The sequence below is a fragment of the Macrotis lagotis genome, chromosome 1 (assembly GCF_037893015.1).
Source record: "Macrotis lagotis isolate mMagLag1 chromosome 1, bilby.v1.9.chrom.fasta, whole genome shotgun sequence".
Taxonomy (NCBI): Eukaryota; Metazoa; Chordata; class Mammalia; order Peramelemorphia; family Peramelidae; genus Macrotis; species Macrotis lagotis.
Genome location: NC_133658.1, coordinates 442,543,136 through 442,560,353, shown reverse-complemented (window position 1 = coordinate 442,560,353; position 17,218 = coordinate 442,543,136). Strand labels below are relative to the sequence as shown.

The 17,218-nt window shown below is 35.6% G+C and overlaps 1 protein-coding gene across 2 annotated transcripts in view; it reads right to left on the bottom strand.

The window, feature by feature from the left end:
• Positions 1 to 17,218, bottom strand: part of TXNDC16 (thioredoxin domain containing 16) — a 100,088-nt gene that overhangs the window by 13,892 nt on the left and 68,978 nt on the right. Inside the window, exons 13-18 of one of the 2 annotated variants that reach the window (XM_074213345.1) lie at positions 15,592 to 15,738; positions 14,771 to 14,830; positions 10,806 to 10,974; positions 10,341 to 10,477; positions 3,362 to 3,446; positions 829 to 967 (exon numbers count right to left, since the gene is read on the bottom strand). In XM_074213345.1, the coding sequence (XP_074069446.1) occupies positions 829 to 967; positions 3,362 to 3,446; positions 10,341 to 10,477; positions 10,806 to 10,974; positions 14,771 to 14,830; positions 15,592 to 15,738 (737 nt within the window). The remainder of the gene's footprint in view (positions 1 to 828; positions 968 to 3,361; positions 3,447 to 10,340; positions 10,478 to 10,805; positions 10,975 to 14,770; positions 14,831 to 15,591; positions 15,739 to 17,218) is intronic. The other variant, XM_074213346.1, reaches the window with a different exon arrangement.

The window sequence follows — 17,218 nt, the reverse complement described above, 5'->3', positions numbered from 1 at the left end:
ATATATTTGAGCCCAATTTTCTAACTTCAAACTTCCTTTAAAAAAATAACAAGTGGGGCAGCTACATGATGCAGAGGATAGGGCACTGGCCTTGGAATTAGGTGGTCCTGAGTTCAAATCTAACCTCAGACACTTAATTACCTAGTTGTGTGACCTTCAGCAAGTCACTTAAGCCCACTGTCTAGCAAAAAGTAAAAAGTAACAAAAAATAATAAAATAAACACTTTAAATTTCTTTTAGTTTTCCCTTTTCTTATAATTCAGGAGGATCTTTCTCCTTTTCCTCTTTCCATCACCCATATCTCTTCTCCTATTTATTGCTTTCATGCTTTAATGTCTTCCTCTTCCTACACACCATCTTATGCTGTAGGAATTTTTTGGTGGTAGTTACTCTCATCTATTTTTTAATCTAACTACGTATTAATACTTGCTTTGTAAAGGAAGTATGATAAACAAAATCTTACACCACCTACTTATAACTATTAACTAACAATCATATTAGTTTACAAATTATCCAAAAGCATATTAAATATTGGTAGCAGATTAGGAAAGTTGTATTTATGTAAGTTAAATTATAAGATCTAGCAGCTAGGCTTCAGTTCAGTGGTCAAGACCAAAAAAAGTTAGTAGATTTCATATATATATATATATATATATATATATATATATATATATATATATATATATATATACACACACACACATATATATATGTATATATATATATATACACACACACATATATATATGTATATACAGAGAGAAATCTTTTTTTTAGATTTAGTTTTTCTAGTTTCAAATACAACGGATGCTATAAAAACATACTCACAAATATTTCCAACAATGCACTCTTTATTATTTGAACCATATCCTTAGCATCAGAATTAGAGAGCAGAATGCTATCTATTTTCCCTTCTTTGTGTCTGGCAACCAGTAGTGCTGGAAGAGTAACAGCATATTTCTTTGACCTGTAGATGGACAGGTTAAGATACTTTTAATAAACATACTTAAGTATGTAAAATCCAAATAAGGTGCCCAAGCAATCTGTGAAATCATAAGACTAAATAGGAAACTCTAATCAAAAGGAAAAAGAAATGCAATGCTACACATACATTTCTAATTGCTTGATTTTGGGGGAGTTGGAAGACCTGTAGATTCAGAAGAAGCAACAAATATAAACTTTGGTTTTCCAAATTCTCTTCTATACTATATACCTACCATTAGCATACTGGCAAAACAACTAATAATGCCTTTCTGACCTAAAGACTCTTTAGGTTGAGAAGAGAACTCAATCACTTTCAATCAAAATTCTCAATTAAATGGGAAAAACTACAGAGATCTGAGATAAGACAATAATGAAGTTCTTTATGAATTTACCCAAGTCATATGTCCATTACTAGTTCGTATAAAAAAACAGACATTATAAAAATGAGGTTGAATAACCTGAATATCACCCCAAAAAAACGCAACTATATTTAAATCTTAAGCCAAGCTCACACTCTAAATTAGTACATAATTGTCTAAAGAACCAAAGTGACTATTAAGAGATTTGTTAAAATGGGGAGGATTTGTGTGGTATTTCACAGAAATATTGGGTCCAAAATTTAATATTTTCATCAGTACACAGGTGAAGCATGCTCCTGGTTTTCATATGATATTGTTTTGTTTTGTTTTTAAGGTTTTTGCAAGGCAATGGGGTTAAGTGGCTTGCCAAGGCCACATGGCTAAGTAAATTATCAAGTGTCTGAGACCGGATTTGAACCCAGGTACTCCTGACTCCAGGGCCAGTGCTTTATCCACTGCGCCACTTAGCCACCCCCTCATATGATATTAATTACAGAAGGAGTAGTCAGGATAATGGAAGAAAGGATCATAATAAAAAGTTTAGAATTAGTCACGAAAAGCACAAAAAGGCCTAGACTGTATGAGGTATCCTAATTAGAATTGTCCTTGGGGGGTAGCCAAGGTGGCACAGTAGATACACCATTGACCCTGGAGTCAGGAGGACCTGAGTTCAAATAGGGCCTCAGACACTTAACACTTACTTAACTGTGTGGCCTTGGGCAAGTCACTTAAACCCACTGCCTTGCAAAAAAAAAAAAGGCCTTGAAACTAAACTAGTTGGAAATATGTTTAAATAAATTAAATACTCAGGAATGGCAGTATCTGGCTGTAAATACAGCTACTGAGGGAGCTGAAACTGGCAGATTTCTTGAACTTTGGGGTTCTAAGCTACAGGAATTATGATGATCAAGTGTGCATATGAAGTCTGGAACCAATATCATGAGCCCCTACAAGTATAAGACAACCAGGTTATCTAGAAAAGGAAAGACCATTCAGATCAGGAAACAGGGTAGGTCAAGCTCCCCTACTTTTACTACCATAAAATTAGTCCATGAGCCCTTGTGCTTTCAGACTAGACAAAATTTGGGAAAAGAAATGAAGTTAGGAAGGTAAGAATAAAGAATGAAAGAAAAAGGTAGAGAAAGGAAGGAAGGAAAAGAGGAAAGAAAGGAAAGAATGAAGGATAAACTACACACTGCTATGACTTGACCCACTTCGTGGCTAAATTCTAGCAAGTGAAATTTTAAAATAATCTTAGACATTAATATAACATGACTAAAAGTTTTAAAAATAACGATTATAGAGGTGGCTAGGTGGCGCAGTGGATAGAGCACCAACCCTGGAGTTCAGATCCGACCTCAGAGACTTAATAATTACATAGCTGTGTGGCCTTGGGCAAGCCACTTAACCCCATTGCCTTGCAAAAACCTAAAAAAAAACCCAATTCTGATTACAAGTATTATGTGACAGAATAAAATACATAAATAACACAGATTTTGGAGAACAATAATTTTATTAACTTCAGTGATCACAAGAAAACAAACCTATATGGTCAGAGAAGCTTGTAAATCTATCCAACTCCACCCATTACCCCCTAAAAATGACAGAAGAAAAAGTACAGGATCAGAAAAATCAGAAAGATGAAGAAGTAGCAAATCAGAGTCATTCTAGTATTGGTCTGGGACTTAATTAAGAGTTATAGGTAGGGGCAGCTAAGTGGTGCAGTAGATAGAGCACCGGCCCTGGAGTCAGGAGTACCTGAGATCAAATCCAACCTCAGACACTTAATTATCTAGCTGTGTGGCCTTGGGCAAGCCACTTAACCCCATTACCTTGTAAAAAAAAAAACCTAAAGAGTATAGGTAAAATGCCTAACTTAATTATACCACCTGAGTTCAAATGTGACCTCAGATATTTAATAAATACCTAGTGGTGTGACCTTAGGCAAGTAATTTAACCCCACTGCCTTGCCAAAAAAAATCCAAAAACCCCAAAACTGAAGAAAGCAAAAAACTTACAAGATCAAGACATCATCTTCAGAATAGAATCCTGTGATGACAAAACCATTTAGACTGTTTCCTGCTTCAATGAAAGTTTCTTTTTCTAGAAATATATAAAAATATGCAAATTTTTAAAAGTTCCCTTTAAGAGTTAGATTATAAATTTGATTGAGTTATAAAAATGTGTACTCCCAACAAAATCCAGAGAAATTTAAAGATATCTGAATATTGATATCTTAAAGATTTTTAACAGTACATTTTTAATACTATATTACTATACCTAGAGGTTTAACTACTTTTTGTATCAAGAAATATTGATGCTAATATGTATATACCTTCACTCTCTTCTACCTGTTTCCTCCTATCAGTTGCCACTCCCCTTCCTATCTGTCACAACAGTACTCCACATCCACACCTTTCTTCATGGATCTTTCTTTATGAGTTAGATTTCAGCTTCAGTTGGATGTTGTATCCACTCCCAACCCTCCCCTGAGAATGTGCTGATTGTGTTAGCTGGCCTGCCCAAAGAGTACATAAGTCAATTTATTTTGTTTTTTATTTAATTTAGAGACTGCAAAAAATTCTTATAAAAATAAACATAACTTAAAGATTTAAGATAGCTATTGTAATCATCACTACATTTTTCCTCCCATATTAAGTGGTTATAATCTTTAGCTGCTCTGTTCCTTATAGATACTTATTTACCTTTTCAAACCCTACATTTATACCTGATCATAGGGCACTACAACTCATAAATTTGCTTAATTGATGATTCTTTTGCTTCTGCCTAAGAATCTTAAATTTATTCACATGAACATACAAATGATTTAGTTTAAAACATTATCCCGGGGCGGCTAGGTGCCACAGTGGATAAAGCACAGGCCCTGGAGTCAGGAGTACCTGGGTTCAAATCCGGTCTCAGACACTTAATAATTACCTAGCTGTGTGGCCTTGGGCAAGCCACTTTAACCCCATTTGCCTTGCAAAAAAAAAAAAAACTAAAAAAAACATTACCCCTCCTAGTGGCATCTATATTTTGATAATTCAATAAAGCATTAATCTAAAAGAATAAAGCTCTAACTATGAAATTTTAGATTACCAGATGGTATTTGGAAGGAAAACTGGGACAAGTAGAGTCTTCTCACCAATATGTAAGTCAACACAAACTGCTATTCAGATTTTAAGAGTGAAGGTAACTCTGTATTTCAAAAGGCAATCTTATTTTCTTGGAATTATTTAAAGCAAGTTGAAAGCACAACTTGCTGAAGTGGATGACACAGACTCATAATTTTATCAGTAGTTACAAACCAGTTGGAGATTTGTTCTAGTAGCCCTCTCAATTAAGGCACAGGACTTTTAGTTAAGGTTCTTTGATATTCTCCAATGAAGTTATTCACGTAATTCTCTGAATCTTTATTTCATAACATTTCTGAAGGGTTACATTTTTATTTCCTTCCTTTATAGTTTAAAAACCTGTATCTTTTTATGAAAAGAGAGTTGTCCTCAGAGAAATGTGGGGAAAGTTCAACATGTCAGGGACACAACCTAGACCCTTTGCAGAGCCAACCTAGACTGTTTGCAGGTTCTAGGAATCATATGGACTAGGAAGGTTTATCTTCTACTTTTTTTTTCAATTTTAATTATATTAATTTTATTTTTGTGCAAATGTTTTTTATACATTACTAAAATATTCTTGTTTAAGAGTAAACATAATACCCCTCCCCAAAAAAGATATCAGACCCTTATGAGGAATGAAGGAAAAAGGAAAAAAATTAAAATTAAAATAAAAAAATAATAGAGGCAGCTAGGTGGCACAGTGGATAGAGCACCAGCCCTGGAGTCAGGAGCACCCAAGCTCAAAATCCAGCCCCAGACATCCAACAACCACCTAGCTATGCAACCCTGGGCAAGCCAACCCCACTGCCCTGCAAAAACAAAAACAAAAAACAAAAAAAACCCAAAAAAGAAAATAAAATCATAATAATAGGGGTGGCCAGGTGGCACAGTAGACAAAGCACCGGCCCCAAAGTCAGGAGCACCTGGGTCCAAATCCGGCCTCAGACACCCAACAATCACCCAACTGTGTGGCCCTGGGCAAGCCATCTAACCCATCTGCCCCACAAACTAACCCCCCCTAAAAAATAATAATAAACATGCTTCCAACACCACTAGCTCTGTCGTGGGTGGATGATATTCTTTAGGATAAGTCCATCACAAAAGTTACTTCCATTTTTCCACTGTTGCCATTGCTGATCACAACTCCCTCCATTTGTATTTCCCCACTACCATACACTATATTTTCTCTCTCCTTTCACTCTGTCCCTCCTTAAATGCTCTATAGGGTAGCTGAGTGGTGCAGTAGACTGATCACCGGCCCTGGGGCCAAGAAGTCCTGAGCTCACATACCACACCTTAAGGCCTAGCAACCATCCACCCTGTGGTCCCAGATAGGCCATCCAATCCCAGCCCCTTGCAAGAAGTAAAAAAGAAAATGTGTTATATCTGACCACTCTCCCCCACGGTCCACCCTCTCTTCCATCACTTACATCTTCCATCCCCCAACCCTTGCCCCATCCCATTCTCTCCTTCTTATTCTAGATGTTTATACCTCATGGAATATATATATGCTGTTATCTCTCTAAGCCACCTCTGATGAGAGTTAAAGTTCCCTCATTCACCCTTGCCTTCCCCCCTTCCATATCATTGCAATAACTCATTGTAATAAAAAATTCTTATTATATAAAATATCTTAGCTTATTCCTCCTCTCCTCTTACTCCCAGTACATTTCTCTTTTAGCTATTGACTCCATTTTTACAATATATCTTCAAATTCAGCTCTCTCCTGTGCTTCACCTATAAAAGCTTCTTCTACCTGCTCTACTAAATGAGAAGTTTCTTTGAGTATTATCAGTAACATTTTTCTATACAGGAAGACATGTAGTTCATCATCATTAAGTCCCTCATAATTTACCCTTCTCCACTCTATGCTTCACCTGAGTCCTGTATTTGAAGGTCAAACTTTCTGTTCAGCTCTGGTTGTTTCAACAGGAACAACTGAAATACCCCTGGTACATTGAAATTCCCCTGGGTAGTTGATTCTCGGTCACATTTCAAGCTCTTTTGCCTTCCAAAATATTATATTTGCAGCCCTACGAGCCATTAATGTAGTTGCTGCTAAGTCCTGTGTGATCCTGACTACAGCTCCATGATATTTGAACTGTGTCCTTCTGGCTGCTTGTATTTTCTTTGGCTATAATATTCCTGGGGTTTGTTTTTTTTTGGGGGGGGAGATCTCTTTCCAGGGGAGATTGGTGGATTCTCTCAATTTCTATTTTGCCCTCTGCTTCTAGGACATCAAGGCAATTTTCCTGTAGGAATTCTTTAAAAATGATGTCAAGGCTCTTTTCCTGATCATGACTTTCAGGTATCCCAATAATTTTTAAATTATCTTTCCTGAATCTGTTTTCCAGATCAGTTGTTTTTTCAATGAGATGCTTCACATTTTCTTCTCACTTTTTTCTTTTGGTTTTGAAGTATTGTGTCCTGACTTCTCATAAAGTCAGCAGCTTCCTTCAGCTCCATTCTAGATCTGAAGGATATGTTTTCCTTAGAGAGCTTTATCTCTTTTTCCATCTGGCCAATTTTGCTTTTTAAAGCATTCTTCTCTTCAATAACTTTTTGAACTGTTTTATCTATTTGACCTATCCTGGTTTTTAACATGTTATTTTCTTCAGCATTTTTTTTGGATCTCCCTGACTAAGCTACTGATTTCTTTTTCATGTTTTTCCTGCATCTCTCTTATTTCTTTTTCCAATTTTTATTCTCCCTCACTTGATTTTCAAAATCTTTTTTGAGCTCTGTCATAGCCTGAGCCCAATTTCCATTTTTCTTGCAGTCTTTAGATGAAGGAGCTTGTACTTCGTCATCTTCAGATTGAGTATTTTGATCCTTCTTGGGATTTATGTATTTCTCAATGGTGTTCCTCATTTTTCTCTGTTTACTCATTTCCCCAGCCTGTGCCTGGTTTTGCGGTGCTTCCTGAGCTTTTGAGTATTATTGGGACCACCTCCCCAAGGATCTCAGTATGTGAAGCTCTGTCTTCCCTCCTGGTCTGTGAATGACCACAAGTGCACCCCTCTGCCACGGGGCTGAGTTGGGGGGGGGGGGACCTGCTGTTCTGTGAGTAGCCTAGACTATGATCAGGATCTGAAAGTGGTCAGAGCCCCAGAGTCCTGTTCCAGGGATAGAGAACAGACCTCGGAAGTCTCTCTCCACTCTCCTCCCTAGGCTGAGCACTCAAGGCTGAGTTGCCTAGGGGCTCCTGCTTACCTGCTCCACCTGCTTCTGGTTCCTGGATCTAGGCTGCCTGGACCATGCTACTTGCTGAGTGTCCTGAGGGCTGGGAATCATGTGCTCACTCTGGCAGAAGTCCCCCGCTAGTTGTACCTGGTGCTCCCCAGGGTGTAGCTCAGGAAACTGCTCCCCCCTGCCATGAGCCACAGGTCCCAGCGCCCTGGGGCTGCCTCCAGGAGGCTGAAGTTCCTTCACTCTGTGGGGGCCACCCCTCTAACCCTGTGGAGCAGAGCCTTTCTGCTATTTTCCAGGTTACCTTGGGCTGGAGAATTGCCTCACTGGATCCCTCTGTGGATTCTGTCTCTCAAAAATTTACTTAGTCCTTATTTTATAAGTTTTGAAATATTAGAGAAAGCACCTAAGAGAGGATCTTCTCCTGTCACCATCATGGCTCCACCCCCTACCTTCTACTTTTAAGAAAATTTTTGCTTCCTTTCTGTGAAAGAAAGGAATACAAATTAGTATACTGATGTTCTTGATGCAGGAGATAGCAAATGATTGGTTATGCCCTTTGTGACAGTAAGGACTATTTTGATATAATCATGTCCCAGGTTTTTCCTTTTATGGTAAATCCCCACAATTAGAACAGGTAGTCATTAGGAAAACATGGGTGCAAATACATTAGGCTCTTTTAGAATTGTCTTACATGCTGAAAAAACCTTGATTGGGGAATTGCTACAAGATGATAGATAAACTGATTCAATTAAAAAATGGCTCAATCTTCCATCTTTTTTTATTGTTTTCCTTCATTGCTATTTTTTTCTGAGGTTTTACTCCTTTTTGGCTTTTGTGGGTTTAAGTTACTGTCCAAGATCACAGGGTTATTATGTATCCAATGTTTGGGGTCAGATTTGACTTCATTTCCTCCTGACTCTAGGGGCAGTGCTCTATCCACTGTACCATCCAGCTGCCCTCAACAATGAACTTTGCCCATTTCAGGGAAAAGATAAGCCCCTATCAGTAAAACAATAGATCTGTCGTGCCCTTAAGGGATTAAATCTAGAGCTACTAGTCATCTGAATATCCCTCATTATCTCATCTATGCTCTTTTGAACTACTGCCCCTCAACAACAGGTCTACCCCCCCACCTACATCCTCCTGAAAAAACTCAGCATACTCCACATAATTGTGCTGCTCTTCTGCCTTTGAAGGCAGAGCTGGGGGCATTGACATCCCCCACCCCATTACCCTTCTTTATTATTCATGTCAATTCAGCCCCATCTGGAGGAAGCATCATCCACCAAACTCTCATCCTTTGCCCTTCTCTACTACTTATCCCATCTGTTACTTATGCTGCTTGTCTTCCTTAAAGCTAGCCTCAATCTTAGGGAGTGTGATACTCTTCCTCCCTCCCCTTTTTGTTCTTTACTACTTACTCTTTGCTTGCTTGTCTTTCCTGTGGGAAGCCAGTCTGCTCAGGGGCACATGATTTCCCAAACTCTCCCACCCTCTTCTTTGTTTTGTTTGTCCTTCATTCTGGAAGAGGACCATGTCTCAGGGGAGGTGATGTCATGACAAGCACATGAATTGGATTTGAGAGAGGGGGAGTGTTGTGCTAAGTCATCAGACTCACTTTTTCCTCCATAGCCATCTGGGTCCAGTGGCCAGGTATGAATCAATACAACTTGAAATGGTCCTAGATACAAGGAATCAAGGTTAAGTGATTTGCCCAAGGCCACATAGCTAATAAGCATTAAGTATCTGAGGTTGGAGATGTCATAGTCCTCTTCCAGAGCAAGGAGAAACAACGACTAATTATGCCAGGAACTATTCTCAGTACCAGTAAAGTGAAGTTAAATTTTATTTTATTCTTATGTAATTATTTTCCATCCATGTCTGTTTAGTTTTAAGATATTAACATTACAAAACAATCTCATTATTTAATATTAGCCCAATAAAATTATTTCTAACTACATTTTTTCTTATGGGAAAAATTCATTCCCTATTGGTCAGTTTTACCATTTGTCAAGAGTTCTGGAATGAAGAGTATCAAGGTACCACAAAGTACTGTTTATTCTTCAAATGCCTAATCATGATTTGGAAGTGATCTTAGCTTCTCAAAATCTATGCTGGTAGAATGCAAACTCTTGCCATGTCCCAAAAATGGAAAGTTTTCAAGTATATGACTAACTGTTAAAGTCTTCAAATGACATCAATAGACATTTTTGAAGATGAGGTTTGAAAAGGCAAACATTGTAAGTATCTTAACAGAAGAAGCAGCTAGAGGAAATAATCATTTAACATGGGAGAAAAAAAGTAAGAGTTTCTCAGAATAAATAACCATAAATTATCTCCAATTACTCAATTCTTTCAGTTTTTTAAAAGGCTTGATCAAAACCTAGCAGAAATAAAATTGTCAGTTTGTGTTGTATTTGTCATAATACAAAAATATTTTTATAAATTTACTAGATTAAGGAGAGCAATATTAATGGCTATTAAATGTCTTTAAAACAGAAAAATTAACTATTTTACAGATGCATTTTTAAAAAGGTTGTTTTAGAGTAAGATAGGATTTTAAAAATTATAATAGCCAGTATTGATATGACTTTCAGCTTCACACTTTACAAATGTCATTATTAATCAATAGCAATAAAAATAGCAAACAATGAGTTTTCAAAAATGTATTTAATTACTAAATAATTACCTTTTGTCATGCTTGAGCTAAATATTCCCAGAACTGACATACTATAATAGGATGTTAATTCTTTATATAATTTCCCATTTAAATATTCTTCTGCTTCTTCAATAGTTCTTATCTTCACTGGACATGAAATTCTGTTTCTGAATGATAAATATAACCACATACTAAATTATTTTAAAGCAATATTTAAGCTGATCAAAAATAAAATTCTGATACTTTTCTTAGAATAACTAAGCATTACTATTTTGAAACTTTGGCAGTTTTTAATAAAATGATGAAATGTAAGAAATATCTTGTAAAATCTTCCATTCTATTCAGTTATTCTAACTGCTGGTTTTCTCTATTTATTAAAAATTCAAACTTAAAAATACATAATTAATTGATCCATAATTAGAAGTTATCTGTCTAAAAATTCTGCCACTTCTTTAGGATTTTATGTCATTCCAAAAGTTAAGTGTATATACTTACAACCTTATGAATTTTAGAAGATACTCAGTTTCTAGCATATCAGCATAAATTACTGGCTTCTCTCCCGCCTTAAATATCTTTATAATAGGATATTCAGTGACATTTTGCTTTGCACAAACATTAGACCAGTCTCCACAGTTGATTCTAGTAAATAATATATTGGACACCCCTAAATAAAAGAAAAATAAGAATATTTTTCTAAATATCAAATCCCCAAAATAGTCATTCAGAATTAATTGGATAAGAAAGTACTGGACTTACTCTGACATATAAACATATTATTTGGGAAACAATTTGAATACTGTTTTAAAAGCATCTTGAGCACAAAAGAAATAAAAAATGAAATATGCTAATTATCAAGTTCAATGAATGGAAAGAAGAAATAATTAACTTTGCTCCTGATGATTCTTTAAATTGTCAAGCTTGCCAAAAAGCTATGAAATGTATCTAACTAAACTATTTATTAATAGAGCTGATGAAGGGAATTATGGGCATAGGAGATATTGTGATTAGAAACAAATTTTGCAGAAGGAAAAATACTGCCTGTGCCTATCGGGGAACTACCTGATTTTCAAAGTGACTCCATTGCTAAATGTGAATTTGCCAAGATGGGATGGCCTCAGCTCTTCCCCCTCCTGACCAAGGATGCAACAAGCTTACACTAACATGACAGTCATCCTCCACAGGAAATAATGTAAAGGACATCATTAGAGGTCATGCACCTTGGGACAGCAAGGACCAGTACCAAGCTTGCCTATTAGAGAATACCAGAAGCCAGTTGCTAGACCACTCCCCAAGGACACCACCTTTGCCCAACCCAGATTTAAGCCAAACCAGAAAAATAAGGCTTGAGACTTTCTCTTCAGCCCACCTTCACCCTGCAAAGATGGGGGATCGATCTCTCCCTCTCTTCTTAAGGTAGGGTGCTCCTGGCTCCCTGTTGAAAAACTATAGACCCCTCTGCCATGTGACTGTACTAAGTCAGTTCTTCTGGCTATCTCCTTTTCCCTCTCACACTCAGTCAGGTCTCCTGACTGCCTGTCTCTCTTTGTCAGTCTCAGTCTCAGTCTCAGTCTCAGTCTCTGTCTCTCTCTCTATCTCTCTGTCTCTCTTTCTCTCTCTCCCTCTAGGCTTTTGTTATTCATTTCTGCCCTCAAGTAGCTTACAAACTGCTTGCTGCTTCTCCAAGAGAAGTTTTAATCTATATACTTTGCAGGCTTGTGTAATAAATCCTGAGCTGGCTTTAAAACTTCAGAGCTGTATGCAAATTCTTTCAATGTCAAGATCTCTCAACCTTAAATTGGCAACACCAATCCTCTGGTCACAGAGTTATTAAGAGTTTCTCAAATGCAGGATTTAAGAACATATCTTATGACTGAATTTTCATTCAGATAAGAATTGGGTTTTTCTTTTTGAGACAGTCTTTTTTTGAGAAGTCTCCCTATCTCACCTAGGATAGAAGTACAGTGGCCACTCTGGTCCTATCCCAATACTAATCAATATGCAATTTTTGAATTGCTGAATATTTGTCTAATGTGTCTTATTCATTAAACATCAATAAAAAGTTGCAGACAGAAGTTAGCTCTTTCATTCGATGGAGCTAAATGCTGGATTCATGTTGAGTATCCTTTCTATGTGATGACTAAAATACCCTTTTTTTAATCCTTAACTAGTAAAAGTCAAATTCTCAGCCTAAATTAACAAGTAAGGCTGGGGGCGGCTAGGTGGAGCAGTCGATAGAGCACCAGCCTCAGAGTCAGGAGTACCTGGGTTCAAATCCTCAGACACTTAATAATTACCTAGCTGTGTGGCCTTGGGCAAGCCACTTAACCCCATTGCCTTGCAAAAATCTAAAAAAGACAAAAATAAAAACAAAAACAAAAACAAAAAAACAAGGCCAACCCCAAAGAAACTTAGAATAGGTTAAAGAGAAAAAAAGGATTTACATTAGATAACAAGAAATATTAAACCCAAAATCATAAGAAAATACAAGGTATATGTTATATATAGTTATTTACAAAAGTTATATATAGTTATATAAACAACTAATCTAGAAAACAAATCAAGGAAAGTTAATTTTAGAATATTAAACTATCTGAAAATTTAGACCAAAAAGATCTTTAAAAAAAATCCTTGGATGTCATATTTCAATTAAATAATACTAGTAACCAGAAAAAAAATCAAGTAATCATGGTTAGGATCATGTAAGACTTGATAGTTTTAAAGGACTATGAAGTCTTATATATAAAAATATAAAAACCATCCTAAAATTAAATGGCCTTTAATGAAAGAGAACATTCAAATATTCAAAATGGAAAGTTTAGAACAGAGCAAATCTTTTAAAGACAAACACAGGAGTCAAAGAAATACTGGAAGATCCCATGTGTATAGATGATATGGCATAGAAATATATTAATAGAAAAAAAAAGAAAAAAGAAATTGAATAAAGTCTCAATGGAATAGAAAGAATGCCTCAATTATTTCAGCAGGTGCTGAAAGAGAGCGAAGGGTTCTCCACTCAGGAGACGTGTGTGTGTGTGTGTGTGTGTGTGTGTGTGTGTGTGCACATACACACAGACCTCATCTTTCTTCTCAGGGGGCTCTCTAGAGTTACTGCTCTACCATTACCATATGTCCCTTTCATCTCAAATCTCTTCACTTCATGCTCTAACTTGTCACTGTGCTAAGCTGGGGGAGGGAAGCAAGTGAGGATGGGGTACAAAGAAATACAAGAACAGGGTCCCTGCTCTCAAGGAACTCACATTATAACGGGAGACAGCATACAAATAACTTTACATATACAAACGGCGTACAGTGAATATTGTTTCATACGGGGGAAAGGAGTCAATGGATCAGAAATCAAAAGGTTGAAAACTTTTCAAAACAGCCAATACCAGCAACACTAGGAGGAAATACAAGAGTAAATCAAACAGACAGTAAATCAAACTTAGCTGAGCTAAAGTTGACTTAAGATCTATGTGCCAAAGTGGTAGAGTCACAAATAGAACTTACTTAGTACAATGTGGTCAACCTGATTCTATATTATGTTACTATTTTATAGCTCAGTGCTACTTAATAATAAATACATGTTCATTAATAATATTGTTAATACTGGGGTGGCTAGGTGGCGCAGTGGATAGAGCACTGGCCCTGGAGTCAGGAGTACCTGAGTTCAAATCCTGCCTCAGACACTTAATAATTACCTAGCTGTGTGGTCTTGGGTAAGCCATTTAACCCCATTTGCCTTGCAAAACAAACAAAAAAAATATTGTTATTACTCATGAAATATGCATATCGATAATTCTTAATGTTATCACAATATATTTTAATAATAATAACAATAATGTAAAACAGAGCATTCCTTGCTTTGTAGGGGGGTTCAACAAAACACTAGATATGTTCAATCAAATCTTACAGATTGTGATTTGGTTTTCACTGGAGCCATGAACTACTAAAACCAAAGACTGTGAATCTATTAACACACACACACACACACACACACACACACGTATATACATATACATATATATGCGTATATTCCAGCTTATGAAAGTATGCCTATACAACCTAGGGCATATAATTGACAGCAGAGTTCTCTGGTCATTTAAATAAGAGTGGTTGATAAATACACTGGGGTACCTATTTTCTAGCAAGCTATTATTACATATTGAAATAGGGTTTTTTGGTTTTGCAAGGCAAATGGGGTTAAGTGACTTGCCCAAGGTCACACGGCTAGGTTATTATTAAGAGTCTGAGGCCAAATTTGAACTCAGGTCCTCCTGACTCCAGAGTAGGTGCTCTATCCACTACATCACCTAGCTGCCCCAATACTGAAATAATTTTGAATAGCATCTTTATAAAAGATTTTTATTACCATCATACAATTATACTGTGCATAGGTCTGTCTTGGGGTCTCTGCTAAATTAAATAGACATAACAGAAATTATTACACCTCAGTACTATACCTTTTAATTTAATTGCCACATCAACATAGGACTGCAAAAATGCCAAAGACACTGCTTCCCCTGCACATGAAAAAAAGTTTATGTGTATCTATTTATCTATCTAGATGCAAATATATATACAATATAAATATACATATAATAAATATATAGATAAAGCATTTGAACAGTTATTGCATTGTTTACAATGGTATTATTTAAAATTATATTTTATTACAAGGATATACATTTTTAAAAATGTTAAAATATTATTCAACCAAATTGTTACTTCTTAAATTGAATGTATTTAAGAATTGTAACACTTTTTTTTGAAAAATTCAACTATTAAGGAAATATTGACAAATATTCCTAAATAGATGAATTATTTTATTTTTCAAAATTTAAATGGCATACTTCTATCAAATTTTCAGACTTGTCAACATAACATTAATTCTATCGTACTCTAACATGAAAATATATTAATAAAGTTATAAAAGTATCCCCCAAATTTCTTACATAATTTGTTCTATTTAATAACTGGCTTTAACTTTTTTTTTTTTTTAAAAATAAGGCTTGAGACTCTAAATGTATATAGGAAGTTTTTAAACATTAGACAGGTGTAAAGATATCATAAAACATTTCACAAAAAATAATGTATATATCAGTCCCATGTGTACAGATGATATGTATAGAAGTGTATTAATAGAAAAAGAGGGAAAAAAGAAATTGGGGAAAGTCTGCTGCTTCTATTCCATTTTAATTCTAGCTACATTCAAAATATTAAATAAAAGTAACCTCAATTTTCAAGTTTAAAATAAAATTTGTGTTTTGAATGGTATACTTACAATTAGCATAAAATAGTATTATGCTGTTAGAAGTATTCATTATTATACTGTTAAATGTTTCTTCAGTTAGTTCTATTATCAGTTCCAAGGGTAAATTTCTCTTCCTGTCTCTGTAAACTGTTTCAACCACTTGATCATCTTGAACATCTATAATGTTTTAAAAGAATTAAATAGTATGTAATTGAAAACGATCTAGTTAATCTGAAAAATAAATATACAAGTTTAATAATAAAGTAAAAAAACTGTGACTTTTCATCTAAGGTAAAATATGAGATAATTTAGACACCATCTCTTCAAGGATCTAGATTATCAGTTTACAGAAGGCTATATCAAAGATATAGAGGATTTTTTTCAATTTAAATATTTTTAATTATTTGTTTTTTCAAATACATCATGCATTGGTAGTTTTCAATCATTTTTTCTGCAGTTTTACATTTTTGAGATTAATTATAATAATATGTTGAATCCAGCAACAGTGGTTTAACTTTGACTTTAAACTATAATGCTACTTTGTTGTTATATGAACCTAGAATACTCAATAACCAAATGGTTATTCTGTAAAATGTTAATTCCAATCTGTTGTGTGTGTACCTCCTGTCCAAGTCTTTACATGAATTCACCAAGGGAACTCATTCTATGTATTAGATGTCTTCCTAATTTTCTCCTGAAATCATGACGATATCAGTGGACATTGGGAGTTTTCTATCAGTTATCCCTTGTTCTGCTAAGAACTATTGCCCTGGGGCAATGAGGTGGTGCAGTGAATAGAGCACTGGCCCTGGAGTCAGGAGGACCTGAGTTCAAATTCCACCTCAGATACTTATTACCTAACTGTGTGACCTTGGACAGGGAACTTAAACTCATTGCCTTGAAAAAATAAAGAAAGAAATTCAACCTTTCTCCCTTTTTATTTATACATTTCTTTGATCCATCACCTATCTATAAGACCTCTTCACTATCATTCCTATTTATACTCGTGTCCACTAAGTAACTCTCCATTGACTCCATTCCCTTTCTCAATTTCACTTCTTCAGAAACTGCACTGTTTTACCACTCACAAACATACAACAAAACCAAAAAAGACATCTGGTATTAAAAAAGATAAGCCTCTGTCTCAAGGAGAAACTTGGTATCATTAAAAAAAAAATTCTGCAGTTTCCAAAGGTAATCTGAACAGAATTGTTCAATTCTGGGCATAATCTCTGGGGGTCTGGACAATAAAAATGCTACTATAAAATGTAAAGTTACACTCCCCAAATTGAATGAAACCTGTAGACCTCATGGTCTACATATATTTTTCAACCTAACTCTATTTTTGTTCACACTAAACTAGTGCCATGAAGCAAGAGATAGTTGGAGGATATATCTGTGGCCCAGAACCAGAATAAGGTGACAAAATACATAAGATCCCTGAAGTTAATAACACATTGCTATGATATTTAATGTAATTTGTTTTCTGTAAAAACTTCTTTTCACACCTACAGAGATCATGAATGGCAAGGGGAGTTTGGTCCGATCAAAATCCTTGAACCTTGACACCTATCATTGAATTGCTTTTGTATCTTTTATGTTGGTTATTAAGTAAAAAAATTTATTTTCTTTGAATTTACCCTGTGTCTTGGTTGTT